At 48.3% G+C, this 18538-nt stretch overlaps 1 protein-coding gene and 1 pseudogene across 1 annotated transcript; one reads left to right on the top strand and one right to left on the bottom strand.

Annotated features, from left to right (window-relative positions):
- The first annotated feature begins 9101 nt into the window (after window positions 1–9101).
- LOC117017875 (glutathione S-transferase theta-2B-like) lies at window positions 9102–11909 on the top strand. Its single transcript, XM_033098491.1, has 5 exons — window positions 9102–9261; window positions 9901–9988; window positions 10907–11057; window positions 11148–11321; window positions 11636–11909. The coding sequence occupies exons 1-5, from the start codon at window positions 9150–9152 to the stop codon at window positions 11843–11845; spliced, it is 735 nt and encodes a 244-aa protein (XP_032954382.1). The 5' UTR covers window positions 9102–9149; the 3' UTR covers window positions 11846–11909.
- A 2711-nt stretch (window positions 11910–14620) lies between these two features.
- On the bottom strand, window positions 14621–18152 carry LOC117017838 (proteasome subunit alpha type-1-like; annotated as a pseudogene).
- Between the last annotated feature and the right edge of the window lie 386 nt (window positions 18153–18538).

Genomic DNA, 18538 nt, shown 5'->3' with positions numbered 1-18538 from the left:
GCAACCTTGTTGTTAAGAACTCCCGCTCTAACCAACTGACCTATCCGGCTGCCAGATAGGTCAGTGTGTTTGTTTTTGTTTTTGTTTTTAACTCACAAATTTTCTTTTTGTCTTTAGTATTCCACATTTGTACTACAATGTGTCTAGATAGGGATTTATTCATTTTTATCCTGCTTGAGATTTGTTGTGTGTTATGGGTTGAACTGTGTCCCCCCAAAAAGATATGATAAAGTCCTAACTCCCAGTATCTTAGAATGTACCCTTATTTGGAAATAGAGTTGTTGTATACGTAATTAGTTAAGATGAGGTCCTACTGGAGTAGGGTGGACTCTAACCCAATAAATATGACTAGTGTCCTTATAAGAAAAGGTGAAGAGGGGAAAGGATGAGATGAAGACACACAGGGAGGATACCAGGTGATGATGGAAGCAGAGATTGGAGTGATGTAACTACAACCAAGGAATGCCATGGATTACCAGCAACGCCAGAAGTTAGGAGAAGTACATGGAACAGGTTCTCCCCGGGATCACTTCAGAAAGAGCAGGGCTCTGCTGACACCTTGATCTCTAATTTGTAACCTCTAGAACTGTGAGAGAATAAATGTCTGTCATTTAAACCAGACAGTTTGTTGTACTTTGTTATAGAAGCCCTAAGAATCCAATACATTGAGTTTCCTGAATATGAGGGTTCATGTATTTCATTAATTTTCAAAATTCTCAGCCTCCATATCTTCAGTATCACCTCTCCCATTTCTTCTCTCTCCTTCTGAAACTTCAATTAGAAGTTTCATAGATGAAGTTAGACCTCATCTATGCACCTGTCCCTTAACTTTCATAATTTTAATATTTTTTTCTCTGTGTGCTACGTTCTGGGCAACCTTTTCAGATCTATCTTCTAGTTCATGAATTCTCTTTTCAGCTATTTTTATATTCTATTATGGTTTTTATTTCTAGAAGTTCTGTTTTATTCTTTTTCAAGTCTTCCATATCATTTTGATAGTCTTTTATTTCTTGCTCATGTTTTAAACTCCGTATTTTATTTTAGCAAATATTTTAGAACACTTATTATGTATTCTTAATTTTATAATTCTAATATCTGAAGTCATTGGGGGGGGTGTCTATTTCTACCTTTTGTCTTAGCATTGACTCTTAGTCATGCTGGCTATTTTCTCCATGCCTTGGTAATGAGGTTTATAAGCATCTGGATTTTATAGGTAAAAATCCTGTAAGCCCTGATTGGGGTGGGGAGGTCCTTTCAAAAATGATTTATGTTGGCTTCTGAAAATGCCTTGAAAGTGTGGTCAACTTGGGACCACAGAGAGTTAACTTGGGGTTTTCTAGATTGTTCAAGTTGTAACTAAACCCAAACCCATAGGGCAGGCTTTGGTTAAAAGTTCATAGGAGTTATTTGTTTGTTCCCACAAAAAGTCTAGGCCAGGACAAATAGCTTCCTCGTCATCGGCTTCTGCCACTGGGCATGTTCCTGAGTCCCGGGCTCTGTGTAGGGTCTCAGTTCCATACCCCCACATAGTACATGCCTTAACGGTCTCAGTCATAGAGCAGGACAGCTACCCCTAAGGCAGTTGCAGCTTCAGCCTGTCCCACTCCATGCAGACCAAATTGATTTTCATCCCCCTCTTTATTTTCATCCCTGGAGGGTTTACTTATTTTGTATGAGCTCAGCTATGCCTTTAAAAAATGCTTGTTCTATTACATCCAGCATATCCGGTAATTTATAACAGCAGGACATTTAAGTTTCCCCACGTCCGTCCGTACTGCTGTGCATTTTTAAAGACTGTCTTGTGGGGTCACACTCGATTTTCTCCAACTTTCCTGACCAGCTCTAAAATTCTAAGATTCTTGGTCATGACCTTCCAATGCCGCTGTCTCCCAGGGCCCTTGCCCCAGTCAGCCCTCTGGGCTTCTTCTGACATATCTCCTCAGACTGCTGGGGGATGAACAACCCTTCCTGGGCAGAGATGAGAATTTTCAAAGAGGACCCTGGAAAGGGCATGACATAAATTACCAAACAGTGAGCAGAAACTGCCTTCTTCACCGATACTGCCCTCAGCTCAGAGTGCTATAGGGCATCCAGAAGGACATCAGTAAACATTTGGGGACTTTAGCTCAGCCCTGAAGAGTGACCCTCTCTTACACATATACAATGGAATATTACTTGACCATTAAAAAGAATGAAATCTTGCCATTTGTGACAACATGGACGGACTTAGAGTGTATTCTAAGTGAAATAAGTCAGACAGAGAAAGAGAAATACCATATGATTTTACTTATACTTGTATATGGAACTTAAAAAAAACACACAAAATAAATGAATAAACAAAACAGAAACAAACTAAATTCGTAAATACAGAGAATAAATTGGTGGTTGCCAGATGGGAGGGGTATTGAGGGGTTGGGTAAAAAAGATGAAGGGATTAAGAGGTATAAATTGCCAGTTATAAAAATAGTCCTGGGGACGTGAAGTACAACATAAGGAATATAGTCAGTGATTGTAATAACTATGTATGGTGTCACATGGGTACTAGACTTATCAGGGTGATGACTTTGTAAGTTATATAAATGTCTAATCACTATATTGCACACCTAAACCTAATGTAATATTGTATGTCAACTGTAACTGAAAAATTAAAAACAAATAGAGTGACCCTCTCTGTGGGGAATTTCAGACACTTGTGGTCAGGCAAGTTAGAGGAAAGAGCCACAGTCACACAGCCACACATGAAAAATTAGCACACAATTGCTCTTACACACTCAAGCACACACTGTCACATATATACAGATATTAGCCAATATGGACACATATATCCACTCTTATATACCCATTCACACACATACACATGTTCACATGCATATACACACCCATATACACTCTCACGCATTCACATATATATACACACACATATTGTTTTAAAGTGTACCTGGGGTTTATTTTCATAGGGGATGGTAACACACGCAGACATGGAAATGACTGTCCTAAAGGAAGATATTTTTTACTCACAGTTTCCCAGAAGCAGGAGGCGAGGTGGGATTTGCAAGAACCATCCTGACTCATTGAAATATGATAGAATCATTTGTTTGAGAAAAGGAAGGATGAAGGGACAAGGTGCACTTTTGGTGTCTGGGTGGCTATGGGATCATACCTGGTGTGGAGCAGCCTCTAAGGTGCTGTCTGTTGTGAGCGGTCAATATTACCAGCGGAATTTGAAAATGATAGGAAATGAAAAAGAGAGAGGGCTAGCGGGATCTGCTGCTTTGGGCTGCCCTGGATAGAGAAGAGGGGGAAAGTGTAGCTCAGGTGATGCCTTTGCTTTTTGTTCTCTTTTCTAGGTGGGAGGAGAAAGGGCCCCCAAAATCCTCAAGATGAGCTTTGGATAGGCCAAAAATGTTAAAAGCTTCTGTTGCACACTCCTTCAAGTAAGCGGGGATAGGTAATTAGTACACAGGGCTGATACAAACTTTTAGATAAGCTAGAGGGGGAGAAAGGGAGAAAAAACACTCCAACCGTCTTCAGCCAACTTGCAGTCCCCGTGTCGTGCGAGGTGACAGGCAGGGTCTCTGCTCCCGCTCCCCACATAAGAACACAGGATATGGTGAGGCCAAAAAGGAACACCCACAGAGCCATAGGTAGGGGAGTCACACCACTATGGTCTCACTGGAGGCTGGATTCACACAACGTGTGACCTGCTGTCCGCTTTGCTGCCAACTGACCGACTCCCCTCACTAGCTGCAATTCGCCGTGCTAACAGCAATCCACGCTTGCTAGCTCAGCCACCATCTTCTTGCTAGCGCCCATTTTCTGCTAGTGTTTTTTTTGCACAGCAGTTATATTAGTGGCCAATGGCTCACTGGTTACAGCTGACGGCCAACTAGCCACAGCTGATGGCCATCCAATCACAGTTGATGGCCATTTACTACCTGAGCCAGCACCTTTCATGTGAGACCGAGAGCCTGGAAACTGCACTCCTGGCTCTGTCCCCACATTCCACCCCTACAGGCTCTTGCCTCACAATCTACGCGACAAGCATCTTCCGTGAGGGGCTCTGTGTGAGGAGCCTGGAGGTGAATGCAATATCCTGGACACAGCCAGGCTCTCTGGGCACAGCCAGGGTTTCTCAGGGCACCACCAGTCCTTCTGGGCACAGCCTGACTTCCTGGACACAGCCAGGGCTCTCAGGGCACTGCCACTCTCTCTGGGCCTCTCAGGGTACCGTGCTGGAACAACAGCGGCTCACAGTCAAGGTGCTTACATATTCTCAATGGCGGCCGGTCAAGACACAAAAGCAAACATCCGCCAGTTCCACTACACGGTGGTATGTTCCCAAACAGACAGTCAAGCTGTCCATTAAATTAGGGATGGAAGGCAATTCCCCATAGTTCACAGTCCTTCTCCAGGGCTGTGCATTAGCCTCACAAGTTGTGCCCTCTCCGCAGGGCGAGGGCTCCAAGTCCTCCCGAACTTGGGAGTGAGGGCCTCAGCAAGCACTTCCCAGCCCACAGGGCCACAACGACCTTCGCTTTCTCCGGCCTATGCTGGTTGGGGAACTGTCCATGTCTTCCCACCACTCCACAGGGGTCCAGTTCTCCAGCAGCTGCTCCTCCTGGTCTTCCTGAGACTGAGTGTTCATAAGCACAAACTGCTCCACTGCCCTTTGGAGAGCTTTGGCTGGCACCGTACCCTGCTCTCTGTGCCATGTGTTATGCAGGGTGTCAGGCGGGATCTCTGGTCCCACTCCCCACATAAGAACACAGGATATGGTGAGGCCAAAAAGGAACACACACGGAGCCATAGGTAGTGGAGTCACACTACTATAGTCTCACTGGAGGCTGGATTCACACGACGTGCGACCTGCTGTCCGCTTTGCTGCCAACTGACCAACTCCCCTCGCTAGCTGCAATCTGTTGTGCTAACTGCAATCCACGCTTGCTAGCTGAGCCACCATCTTCTTGCTAGCGCCCATTTTCTGCTAGTGTTTTTTTTGCACAGCAGTTATATTAGTTGCCAATGGCTCACTGGTTACAGCCGACGGGCAACTAGCCACAGCTGATGGCCATCCAATCACAGTTGATGGCCATTTACTACCTGAGCCAGCACCTTTCCACGTGAGGCCGAGAGCCTGGAAACTGCACTCCTGGCTCTGTCCCCACACCCCCTTCTACCCTCACATTTCAGCCTGGAACCTGTCATGTCAACCCAGTAAATGCTGGATTTACTGCTAGAAGTTTGAACACATTTGTAATGAGAACAAAAGGGGGGAATTTTTTACTTTACTTTTTACAATGGCTTTTTATTTTGTGGCTATTACATGTAGATCTCTGGCAAAATTGATGTAAATTGTTAAGTACTTTAATTTCACAAATGCTCTAAGGATCATCCCAATCAGGGAAAGCTGCAAAGTACTGGTGGGACATACCTGCTTTGCTTTTGGGCCGTTTCAAATTTAAATTCTTTGAATATTGAAAACAGAACAAGTCCCCATAGTTGACGATTTTTGCCTATTGGAGCCTCTGGAAAAAGGAAGCTGATTGGAAAAGAGAGGCGATCTCTAAATGGAGAAACGCTTTCGGAGTTTAAAGTAGCAATGATGGTTTGTCCGAGAGCTCTTATGATTCAGATGTCTTTGAGGCTAGTGCTTTTCAGGCTGATGGGCCTATTTATGAAGGGGTCCATTTGGACTGTAAGTTGGACAAAGTGAAAAGGACTCAACAAAACCTTGCTTGAACTTGGAACCCAGCAGTCTGGCACTGTGGCATCTTAAAGAAAAGCCACTGGCTTTTTTAGAATCCTGAATTCATAGATCTGATCTTAACTTGGCTGAACTTGGCTGAAATCCAACACTGTCGGCCGTGGGCAGATTCAGCCTCAGCATATGCACCAGCTATGCCCAGTTGAAAGCAGGCAGGCCAGATGGCTCTGCTCAAGGAACAGATCACAGACTCTGGGGTGTTGTAGATTTAGGACACCCCTTGGTGGGGCCCTAAACTGTGAAGACATCCTGGATACTGGCTGGACTGACTGGATCACACATACAAGTGCCCACACAAAAGGGCTTATTCTCTGCTGGGACCATTTGCTGATTGGCTGTGTATTTCAGATACAGAGACTTGACTATATTCCTACCTTGCAAATCCCCAAAAAGCCATGGGTGGAAACATATGGCAAGGGCTGTGACCCCTTTGCCCAGAAAGGACTCCTAACCCCATCTGGGGGATGTCTCACTGCTTTTGGCTTATGGCTTTCAGATGAGTTGCTCTTCACAGCAGTGGACTGATAGCCTGGCTCTAGGTTTCTCACCTTTGCCTGGTACACACGCCTTAGGAAGGCAGTTTGTGAAATGCAGCTGTTCTCAGAGAAAGATTGAACTCTTGTAGACTGCTTATGGTTAAATAAGCAGGACAAAAGGGGTGGGAGGTTATGCAAACCCATCTGAAAATTGTTGAAAATTCAGGATTTCGTCCTGGTTGTTTCTTGAACATGATGTGTCTTTCTGGTCAAGTTGTACAGCAATGTTTTACTGTGAAAATGCTTTTGTCCTTCTTTCATACAGCCTTTCCAGACAAAGGTCTGGATGAGACCAGGGGATGTACAATTTTGATTACTAAATGGGACACCCAATTTTTATAATGAGGGGTAAAAAACCAAAATGCAGTCACCTGAGGTGGTGAGGGGTAGGAGCTGAGGGGGTGGGGGTGGAGAGAGGGAAGTGGAGGAGAGAAGGGGAGGAGAACAAAGAGGGATCTTTATTCCTGGAAGATTTTCCTTCTTCCAGCAGGAAAACTTTCCAAGACTGTGAGCTTGGGATCACACCTGACAAGTGATGACTCTGAAAGATCAGGGCGTGGCCCTGCACTTTCCATGCAAAACATCCAGGTGTCATCTGTTCTGGCGTAGAAATAACCCCTGGTCTGTCGCAGAAGGTGAAAGAATTCACAAGAGTCAGAAAAATAGGAAAGTAAAGGAAATTTTATTGAAGGTTGGGAAGGGAGACAACGTCCATGACAGTGTCCAAAGAAGATGGCTGCTGTGGGTAGTGAGAGAAACACTGGTGAGGCTGGTTGCTGGGGGCAAAGTCTTAGAGTGGACAGCTGCCCCCAACTTCAGGTTAGCTTTTTCTTATATAGGAAAGGAGGAGTTAGTCAGGCAGGTCTGAAGGCTGACATCGGCTTCTGGGGTCTGGTCTGACTTACAATAATGTTATATCCAGATTCCGGACTCAGACTCGGCCACCATGGCCTGGTGCTTTATGCATCCCACTGAAAACTGCAAGGAGGTTGCAAATTGGTTTCCAGTGTCTGGTGTCTGGGTGCCTAAGGATTAAGAAATTGCCCTTTCCAGGTTAGGATTCTGTTAATTAAATTAATGATTAATGAGGTATGGGTAGCCTTGAGAAATGGAACAGAACAAAGTTCTTAGGTTAATCAGTGGGGGGAGAAACTAAGAGGAAACAGCTGAATATCAGTGTAGATCTAACTGTAAACTAAGTGTAATTAGAGGTGGCTAGATAGCGAGCTATGTGGTGAGTCAAACTGCAAAGTAGCTAAGTCTAATTACGTGATTGGTTTACCGAATTTCACCTTTACATGATCCACACTCCTGACATGGATGAACTGGGATCACAGTCAAACAAAACTGTTGGGAACTAGCCTGAAGCACAGTGTGGGGACAGAGTCCCAGAGAGCAGTTTCCAGGCTCTTGGCCTCACGTGGAAAGGTGCTGGCTCGGGTAGTAGATGGCCGTCAGCTGTGACTAGTTGGCCATCAGCTGTAACCGGTTAGCCATTAGTCACTGATATAACTGCCGTGGCTATGCTGGTGGGTTGGTTGGCCGAGAAGCGGATGGTGGATTGCGGATCGTGTGGCTCCTGCTCCCTGTGTCTTCAACCAGCCACCAGCGAGAGTATAGTGGTGTGACTCCCCGATCTATGGCTCCGTGGGTGTTCCTGTTTGGCCTCACCGTGTCCTGCGTTCTTAGGCAGGGAGCGGGACCAGAGACCCCGCATGCCACCCTTTGATGTAATTCATCTCCTTCCCTGGCAAAACCCTCCATTTCCCACTCTTCTTCTTGATTTGGTTTCCGGAACTGTCATGGCATCAGATGCATGATGGGAATCATAGTAAGCACAATACAAATGACATTAAATAGACATTAATTAGTGAAAGGTCAGGACCCAGTCATAGGGATCAGCCTAGCTGGATGAAACCAGTTCTCCTTTTTCTCAGCTGCAGATTTTGATCTTGTTCAGCCAGTGAGGCACCTCACATTGCACCCTGGAGGGGTTCTCAATGTCCTACTGGTTACCTGTCAGTGCCTCAGAGGAATTTCCCCAAAACCTCATCCAGGGTTGGGGAGAGGGCTAGCTGGCCCCAGGGAAACGGGCCTTAGAAACTGCTTCTCTCCGCAGCTCTCCTTCTCTGTGAGTGAGCTTCTCTCGGGACAGTCTGCTGAATGTACTCAGGAAGTGTGACCAGCGGAGGCCCCAGGTCTCGTTGCCCACATTTACTTCCCCGAAAGGACCCCCTGTCTCCTGGATTCCAGGTTCACAAATCCCAGGACAGCATTCTGATTTGTCAGCTTCCGTCACCTGTAAGAGCGATGGGCTATTCTGAAAGATTGAGCTATTGTGGGGCGCCCAGCCCTGCATCATCACTGTGGCCCCTGGGAAGATAGACTGGGGAGAGTGAGAGGAAGGAAGGAGAGCAAAGGAGGTTCTGGCCCAGACAGTGGTGCCCTGACCCTGACAGTGTTTGCCTGACTCCCGTATCCTGGCAGCTTCTCTTTGCTGAGGATTCCATGCGCCTCCTCCTATCTGTGGCCTGTCTAGGCCTTGCAGACAGATCTCATGAGAGATGATGGCAGGTGAGCAGCCTACCTCACCCCACAGCATTTGCAACTCCCTGTAAACTCGTCTCCCCCGCGTGGTTTGGGACCTGGCACCGGGTTCAGGTCTGAGCAAAGTCTTTTCACAGAGACATATGTTGGTACAACTTAACCAAACAGCGGCAGGCCGGACGGGATTGCGTTTGGCAAAAGTCCGGGAGGGATGCACCCCTCATTGGTTGACACCCCAGCGGGGCGGGGCCCTGCTCCTGCCACTGCTACTGTCTGGGTCTGCTGTCATTGCTGCCCCCGCCATGGGCCTGGAGCTCTACCTGGACCTGCTTTCCCAGCCTTCCCGTGCTGTCTACATCTTCGCCAAGAAGAATGGCATCCCCTTCGAGCTGCGCAATGTGGAACTGCTCAAAGGTGGGCTTGGCAGGCTCCCAGGTGTCCACAGGCCCCTTGCACTCACAGGCTCCTGCCCCAGCAACTCCCTGAGCATCCCCAGGACCCCCAGCGCCTGCATAGCTCCCTCAGGCCATGTCGGCGCCCACTGGAGAATGAAGGCCCTCAGCAGTGCTGCTTGGACAGATCACAGGCCCTCTCTGACCTCAGCTTTCCCCTCTGAAAGGAGGATCATGTTACCTTCTACTCTGTGGGGTGGGGGGAAACTGGATTTTCAGAGTTCCTGCCCCGAAAGTATGTATTTAAATTCATAAAGCCCTAAAGACCCTGGGCAGAGCAACACATTGTTGTGAGACTGAAGGGGTGAGAAGAGCCCAGCCACCCCCTTTGTTCCCCTCCCCATGCTCACCCCAGTGCTGGCTAAATAACTTCTTTTCCTCCACAGAGCTCCACCCCAGCCATGGGACTTGGCAGGGCAGGGCGGCCAGCCCCTGCTGGGTCAGGAGGCCCGCACAGGGAGTGGGGAGGACCCAGTGCTCCCCCAGGCCCCACTGTTTCCCAGCCCAGCCTGGCCAAGGGGCTTGGGTTGGGGCAGGAGAGGGAGCGTAGTGCAGGTGTGGTCCTTGCCCTGCAGGCCTTTTCTGACTTCTTTTTCCTCAGGGCAGCACCTGAGTAAGGAGTTCTTCCCGGTTAACAGCCTGCAGAGGGTGCCCACCCTCAAGGACGGTGACTTCGTCTTGAGCGAAAGGTGATCTCCTTCCCTCCCACCTCTCCACACTTCAGCCCACCTGGCCCTGGCTCTCCCTCAGGGGGCCCTCCCACACCCTTCAGGCACTGAGGGCAAAGGTGAAGGGTGTGGTGAGAGCAGACGTCCTGGGGTGAGCCCAGAATGACCAGGTGTTTGACGTAGCACATCTCTGCACCTTTCTTGTCTTCAGCCTCTGCTTCTGGTCCCCAGGGCCTCTCTACCCCCAGACTCAAGGGCACTAGAAGAGAGGACATGGGGATAATGTCCATTGTTGGACAGAAAGGAGGCTCAACAAAAGGAAGCTGACAGGGCCTCTCCTGAATCCTCAGGCTACTCCCCAGAGTCTGCCAGGGCCTGAGGGCACAGTCCATGGTGAGGGCAACCCCAGGCAGGAAGAGATCAGGAGGTCAGGTGCTGCAGGACTGAATGCTGGGGGACCTGTCAGAGGGCACCCAGGACACATCTGAGAACATGCTTCCTCTCCTGGTTCCGGACCCGGGCAATTGGACATGCCATGGGCTTGACTGAGCACCCACTGGGTGCCAGCCCCTTGTGGATTCCAGAAGTCCAGGGAGCCTTTTCTGAGCTGCACAGCCTTGGACAAGTCACTTTACTAGTCTGCACTTTAGGTTTCTCGTGTGCAAAAGGGATGACAAGAGTCTGTACCTCATAGGCCAGCTGCTGGGGTGTCACAGAGATGAGTTTCTTAAAGTACAAAGAAGAGCAAGAGTCAGTGCCCAAGACAGAGAAGAAAAGAGACCCGGGAGAGTACAGTCAGGGCAGAGAGAGGAGGTGGTGCCCAGGGAGCTGCCCACCAAATGCAGAGGAGCCCCAGGGCCCCACTGGGGGATGAGAGCTGTTGGGGATAAAAGCCCCGATCCAGGGTCCTAACAGCAACTGCTCCTGCCCCTTCCCTAGCGTGGCTATCCTGATTTACCTGAGCTTTAAGTACCAGACAGCGGACCACTGGTACCCATCTGACCTTCAGGCCCGCGTGCGTATCCATGAGTACCTGGGCTGGCATGCTGACCGCATCCGTGGCACCTTTGGTGTGTCCCTGTGGACCCAGGTGAGAGGAGCCATCTGGGTTGACTGTCAGGGACCCGGGAAGAGGCAGGAGCCTCACATTGAGCTGAGCCTACCCTTTGCCCCTTGTCAGGTGCTGGCACCGCTCATTGGGGCTCAGGTGCCTGAGGAGAAGGTGAAGCGCAATAGGACCAACATAGACAAAGCTCTGCAGCATTTGGAGGACAAGTTCCTGGGGCACAAGGCCTTCCTCACCAGCCAGCAGGTGACGCTGGCCGACCTCATGGCACTGGAGGAGCTGATGCAGGTATGAGTTTGGCCGGTGCAGCAGCCTTTGTGGGCAGCATTCTGCCTATTGCCACCCCCATTAGACAGACAGAAATGCTGAGGCCTAGAGAAAGCGAGGTGTTTGCCCAGTATCACAGAGCGAGTTTCTGGCTGACCTGATGCTGGAACCCTGACAGGCTTCCCTCCTGAGTGGGGGTTCATCCTGGTGTTTTGGGCCCTGAGGCTGTCCACACCTCCCTGGACCTCACGTGGAGGTCGGGGAAAGGACCAGACACTTGCTCCTGACACTGAGACTTCCGTATCCCCACAACTTTCCCATCTTTGTCCCTGCAGGTCGTGGCTGTTGGTTATCCCTTGTTTGAGGGACGACCGCGACTGGCTGCATGGCGAGAGCGAGTGGAGGCTTTCCTGGGCACTGATCTGTGCCAGGAGGCCCATGGACCCATCTTTCACATCGTGGAGCAAGCAGCCAACAAAACACTCCCGCAGCCTTCCCCAGATTTCTACCCGAATATGCTGCTTCGTATTTCCATGATCCCCTGAGGGGTCTGGAATCAGGCTCACGAGGGTCAGAAGATGAGCTATAAAAACTCATTGTGTTTCCTACTTGTCCCTTTTCATCTTTTCTGTCTTGTCTCAGTCTCTGGTCTCTGACTCCAGGCGGACCTCTGCACAGGCAGGCCACCCAATGTCCTTGGCAGTTCTTCTCCTCAGGTGCACCAGAAATAATCAATAGAAGACTAAAACCCATCACACACACGAAGAAAAACAAATCAACTAAAAATCAGCTAATGTCAGTGATCTTTGAAATATAATGAAGGTTCAGACCACTTTGATAAGGAACCAAGAATTACTGGTTTGATTACATTGTTGTATTACAGTATGGAGAAAAAGTATGTCCGAGTGACCTTCATCATAGTTTAGCAGTTACCTGTGCTGGCAGGTTCTGTGGTATCTGGCGTGGCCTGTTCTCCCAGCCCCTCAGGGACATCACTCCCCTTATCATAGTTTTATTTCTCCAGCAGGTGAAAGAATTTTATTTCAGTTATCTTTAAAACCACAAAGACACTACGGTCTTCATATGAAAACACTAGGACAGTGTGGGGACAGAGCTAGGAGAGCAGTGTCCAGGCTCTCAGCCTCACGTGGAAAGGTCCTGGCTCGGGTAGTAGATGGCCATCAACTGTGATCAGATGGCCATCCGCTGTGGTTGGTTGGCCGTCAGCTGTTACCGGGTAGCCATTAGTCCCTAATATAACAGCCATGGCTACACTAGGGGTTAGTCCGCTGGTTGGCAGAGAGGTGGACGGCGGATTGTGGATCGTGTGGATCCTACTTCCTGTGTCTAACCCGGCCGCCAGTGAGAGTGGGGTGCAGAAAGACCCCTCACTGGGGTACTGGCAGATGTTTGCTTTTGTGTCTTGACCAGCGGCCATCGAGAATATAGTGGTATGACTCCCTTGTCTATGGCTCCATTGTTCCCTTTTGGCCTCACTACATCCTGCTTTGTTATGCAGGGAGCGGGAGCTGAGTCCCTGCATTACAGACAGGTACCTATTAAATTGGGTCTGAGCACCAGTCCCAATGCGGTGTGTGTATGGGGGGGGGTGCAGATTTACCCCAAAACAACAAGCAATTGCCCCCTGCTGGTGTTTGAGAATTCAACTCAATTCTGGCACGATCTACCCAGAGGTCAGTATCAGATCTCAGAGTTTTAGGGCTCAGTCCTACAAGACTGTCCCTCTCTTGCAGACACCAGTTGCAAGTCCAGGTTGTCACTACTACTTCTGAATAACTGGCTATAAATTGGAGGTTTCCACGACCGCCTCCTTCGGTTTGATTAATTTACCAGAGCAGCTCACAGAAGTCAGAGAAGCATTTCACTCCGGAGATTGTTCTGTCATTGGAATTAACCTGTGCTCATGCGCAAAAGATGAAGGAATTCATAGCCACGAAAAGTGAAGGAAAATTTATTCAAGATGAAAGACGCCTGCCTGGAAGTTGCCAGACAGACACGTGCACCTAACGTCAGGTTAGCTTTTTCTTATGTAGGACACGGTAGGTTAATTTCCTTACAGTAACGTATATTATAATAATCCATATTTTGAACCAAAAGATGCAGAGTTGTGGGATGTAATAAAAGTGAGCCTGTAGGGGAACTGTCCAGGCCTGCATTCCATCCCCACTAACCACCCAGGCTCATCCCCTGGAAATAAATCAAATGTGAGGTCATTTGATTGACATATGTTGGTTATATAACTAGTTTCTTTCTGTGCGTGCTCTTACCCAGAATGCATACAGAAAAACCCACGGGGTGGGGGGTCAAGCCTTAAAGGTCATTTCAATTATATTATAATGAGGCTAGAGTTCAAGTAATGGACAGGTTGTAACAGTGTGTGCCTGTGTGAGGAGCCAGTTAACAGCATTTGGGTCTTGTGTCCTCTTCTGAGGAGTGTTTGGACATCTTTGATTTATTTCTAGGGGATGAGCCTGGGAGGTTCCTGGGGATGGAATGCAGGCCTGGACAGTCCCCCTACAGGCTGACTTTTATTAACCCCTTTTTGCCTCATCATAGATCACCGGTTTATTGAAAGGCTATAACTCAGGAACAGCCAGACGGAAGAGATGCTTAGGGCAAGATGTGTGAGGAGGTGGGGAGATTCCATGCCCTCTCTAGTCGAGCTACCCCTCCAAATGTGCACGTGTTCACCAACCCAGAAGTTCTCCGAACCTGTTCTTTTGGGTTTTATGGAGGCTTCACTGCAAATACACGATGGATTAAATCATTGGCCATTGGCGATTGATTCAACCTCCAGCCTCTCACCCCTCCCTGGAGGTTGGGATGGGACTGAACCTTCCAACCCTGGAATCACGCGCTTGGCTCCATGGCAATCAGCTCCCATCCTTAGGTTCTTTCTAAAATTCCCCTCGGTAACATAACGGAAGACACCCTTATCACTCTCCACACTTGGGAAAGTACAAGGGTTTTTGCAGCTGTGAGCCAGGAACTGGGGTAGAAGACCAAATATACATGAGAAGTAAATTTTGGTCATCTGAGTGACCACCTATATTTTTCTTATACATCACTATATCACACCTATGCTTTCTAGAAAATGATTCTATAGATCCTCTCAAAGAAAAATGCTCCCCATTATATGGTCTCAGGAAGGTTGCTTGGAAAACACTCAGAACTGGATTGATTCCTATAACATACATCCCACAACTCTGCATGTTTTGGTTCAAAATATGGAATTATCATCAATACGTGGTTCTGCATTCTTGCATATTTAATAATACACACGTACACTGGTTTATCACTTAATGTTCCGTTGGTGTGTCAACCTTTCCTGCAGGTTCCTCAGCAGGTTGAGCAGGCTGTGTGTGCCGTTCTCTGTGGTGTTTCTTCAAGAGCTTCCAGGAATGGAGACACAGCATCATCATGAATCAAACACTCCATGTCTTTACCAACAATTCCAATGAAAATATATTTTGTACTTCGGCTCTTTTCTGCGGGACGTATCTCTTGTAAGGCATGCAACCATGCTTCACCAGTTCATTCAAATTTTACTCCATAAACTCACACATATGTCTTTCCAACTAAGGACAAGATGATTAAAACCGATTCCACTGGGCATAGCTCTGCAGTCAAAATAATGAGCAGATGGACAGGTTTGAAAATGTGAGGGCCCATATCTCCAGAACCGGCAATAAGCAGCCCGACACCCAGTGGCCTCCAGCCACACGTTTGCATGGGTGTCTGGATCCTGCGTGTAATGAGAGCTATGAGATGAGACACAAGGAGAGGTGCAACAAACACAAATCTGAAATCCAAAAAAATCACTCCAGCTACATAGAATTACGCAGCAGTCTAGCATCGGCATAAGTCCCGCAACTGAGATATTAATATGTTCGGTTGTCCACATGGAGTTTTTTCTCACTGGGCTCTTTTCAATATAACCTACAGAACATCGGTTTTTGGTTTCAGATCAACTGTGGCTGAACCTCGTTTCTCAGCTTTATTACATATTCAATGTGATGAATCCGGCCCTGAGGGATCCACCCAGTGAGGACATTACCATACTGGTTTCTAATCGGGGTTCCCAGGCCAGGCTGTGACGTGCAAAGCTGGTGTGTCACAGCACCATTCCCGTTATCTCGTGAAATCTGGTATCTTTTGAAAGACTTGAAAATGTATTAGAATCAGAAAATATCAGTGTAATGTTGATCTGTCACGATGTTGACATGATGGGAGAGTGCGGCTGCGTCAAACAGCCACTAGTTTTGGGGAAGCATTTTGACTTGCGGCCATTCATTAGGAGACACAGTGTTTTGTAGAATGGGGGAGGGGGCCATCTAAGTCCTGTGCATGAAAAAGGCGCCACATGCTAAAGATGACATGCTCAGGAGGGTCTGCGTGGCAGACCTTACAAATTCAGGGACTGAAAGCAACCACACAGGATGATCTGAACATAAAAATGCCTAAAAAAGCGAGTTATGGCGGACAGTCACATCCTTGGCCTGTAGCTTCCTTGACAAAGGTCCATCTTTACCTAAAGTGAGCCTGTCTATTATCTTTGTGCACCCATAGTGACATAACTTTGAAATGTCAGAAATCTTTTCCAGACCCCTCAGGGCACAACCACTGCACCAAAGCAGGAGACCACAGAACCCCTCGATGTTATCTTGTTCCCTGAATACAAATCTGTAAATGTTAATTTCTGACTGTCCTGTACCAAACAACGAAAAAGACGTATGGGTCTCTCCGTTTTATATTTTTCCATCCCTGAGATTTTCCCGATTTGCTTTCTCCCACCCCCTTAATCTACCATCAATGGATTTCATCTAACCCTCCTTACATCTCCTCCTTTGATTTTAATGTCTAAAATAAGCTGCAAAAGTACTATTCTCTGGAGCATTTTGTCAATTCATTGAGATTTTGCTTCCTGGCAGGTGTCGTCAGTTTGGTTCAAACACACTCGTGAAAATTATCCACAGGTTTGGATGTTTATGTTGACAGTCGTACAGCATGCTTCTGCTGGGCCCGGTCCTACCGTAAGCCCTTTGCGTGTATGAGCACATTGCGTCCCCTGCAAGCCTGGCACAGAGAGCGTGGCCATCCTTACTGCTGTGCACAGCAGCCACTGCACCCATTGCTCCCACAGACCATGATGTGGCCACTTAGTTCCTGCTACTGGACCCGCAATCTGTGACTATTACGGTGAGTGCCCAGTGAGTCATGCGGAGTGCAGCCACGGGACACCCCACAAGTGGGACTGCTGAGGAAGGGCATCACACACCCTTCTTGTTAGATGTTGCTGTCTGTGAAGGTTGTCCTCATCGAGAACTTGTATTAGAGAGCCTGTGGTGCCGTAAGAAAATACTGCAGACCCGGGGGCTTACACAACAGAAATTTACGTTCTCAAAGTACTGGAGGCTGGAAGTCCAAGCCAGGTGCCATCAGGGTTAGTTTCTCTAAGGCCTCTCTCCTTGGCCTGCAGTGGCTGCATTCTCCCTGAGTCCTAACTTGGTCTTTCCTCTGTGTGCGCGACCCTTTGGTGTCTCTCTGTGTGTTAATCTCTTCTTATATGTGCACCAGGCAGATTTGATTAAGGCCCATTGTAATATCCTCATTTTAACTTAATCACCTCTTTAACCCTATCTCGAAATCAGCCACAACCTGAGGTGCTGGGTTTTAGGGCTTCCACTTATGAATTTGGGGGGGGAATGCACTTCAGCCCCCGATAGCACCCCATCAGTAGTGACTGACAGTGTCATCCCTTATAATGTGCTAAGAAGCTTGACTATGGCAAGTTGATGAAACAGAGCAGAATATCAGGCGAGTTTCACAGGGGATTTACATTTGAGGCGTAAACCTGGGAATTTCAGGAGCCAATGCTTTTCCTGTCATGTGACCTGCTCATATTTTGGGTGACAGGCCCTTATATGTTGCCTAATGAAGGTGTTTGGGATACGGGGGGCCAAGCATCTTTGAACTGGAGGCCCTCACTGTGGACCGCGATCTTACAGCGGCAAATGCCCCTCAGCTCACTCAGCCCCAGCTGCTGGTAGCTTCTCTGAGATGCCAGCTCTAGGAGACTGTGCCAGGCTAAAGTCCTGTCACCTCAACCATTTACACACCCTGTTCATGCCTCCCATCCCTGTGGGCCTGGAGGCTGGGGCTCCTTTCCACCCCTTGTTCCAGCTCTCCTTGTCTCACAGAAAGTAGTGAACACTTCCCACCAAAGCCCCATTCTGGTCTAATTTCCTCCTGAGTGTACACCCTTTATTGTGAGACCAGCATCTCAGTGGGGTCTGCGGAGGAAACAACGCACCATCTTTAACCTTCTCAAAGCCTACACCTATTTTATAGTCCATCCTCACAACCAGCCATGTGTCTAAAGACAACACATTTAGGAAATTGCACATAAGCCCCAGAACCAGCACAGGTCAAAGTATACAATACTTTAAGTTTCTAAGTTCCATTTACTCCCATTTCTATTTTCAATTGTGTGAATTAATGGTTTTCTTCTAGGGAGATCCAGTCCCCTGCAGTTCTCCAACCGGACGGTAGAGGTCACGACTGACCAAGAAATGGTGTCTTTACCAGCAGGCTCTGAGCCCACCTCTCCTGGGGCTTTGGTGCCCCTCCATCCAGTGCCATTCTGGACCTGGAGCCTCTCAGCAGTTCCCACCTGCGGCTGTCCTGCCCCGGAGGCACCTGGTGGGTGTCTTCCCTTCTAGGTACAGTTCTGGCCGCCTCCCTTACAGAGATTCCTTATACTTGCCTTTTCCCATCATCCCCGGTGGGTTGGGGTCGGCCAATGGCAGTCTGTGCCTTTTTGATCCACATCCATGCTTTTCTGCTGTTATAATTGAGAGGGTTTGCTTTCATCAACATAACTGATAAGAAATAAACAAACAATAAAGTTAAATGGTGACTGAGTGCAGTGTAGGTGATAACCACGTCCTGGTGGTGACTGCAGTGGCACTAGCCATCCTGTGTACCAACGTAAGAGGAGGCAGTGAGATCCCCAGGTCACATAGCAGGAGGAGGGGCAGAGAAACCACCACAGAAGTGACCTTCAGTCTTGCACTTGAGCTCTTGGCAGACGGAAGGGCCCGAGTTAATGCTAGAAGCATGGAGATCCAGTATGTTTCGGACTCTCCGGTTCCCAGGTATGAAGAAGGGGATGCTGGGAGGTGAGCCTGGAAAGCCAGTTGTGGCAAGATGAGTAC

The sequence above is a fragment of the Rhinolophus ferrumequinum genome, chromosome 25, assembly GCF_004115265.2.
Source record: "Rhinolophus ferrumequinum isolate MPI-CBG mRhiFer1 chromosome 25, mRhiFer1_v1.p, whole genome shotgun sequence".
Lineage (NCBI taxonomy): Eukaryota > Metazoa > Chordata > Mammalia > Chiroptera > Rhinolophidae > Rhinolophus > Rhinolophus ferrumequinum.
This window is presented reverse-complemented; position numbering and strand designations above follow the sequence as displayed.

Bases quoted from the DNA above. Each gene is read 5' to 3' on its own strand.
- LOC117017875 (XM_033098491.1), top strand. From the start codon at position 9,150: ATGGGCCTGGAGCTCTACCTGGACCTGCTTTCCCAGCCTTCCCGTGCT. The intron at 9,989-10,906 runs GTGATCTCCTTC...CCCCTTCCCTAG, and splicing joins GACTTCGTCTTGAGCGAAAG to CGTGGCTATCCTGATTTACC. The intron at 11,322-11,635 runs GTATGAGTTTGG...TTGTCCCTGCAG, and splicing joins CACTGGAGGAGCTGATGCAG to GTCGTGGCTGTTGGTTATCC.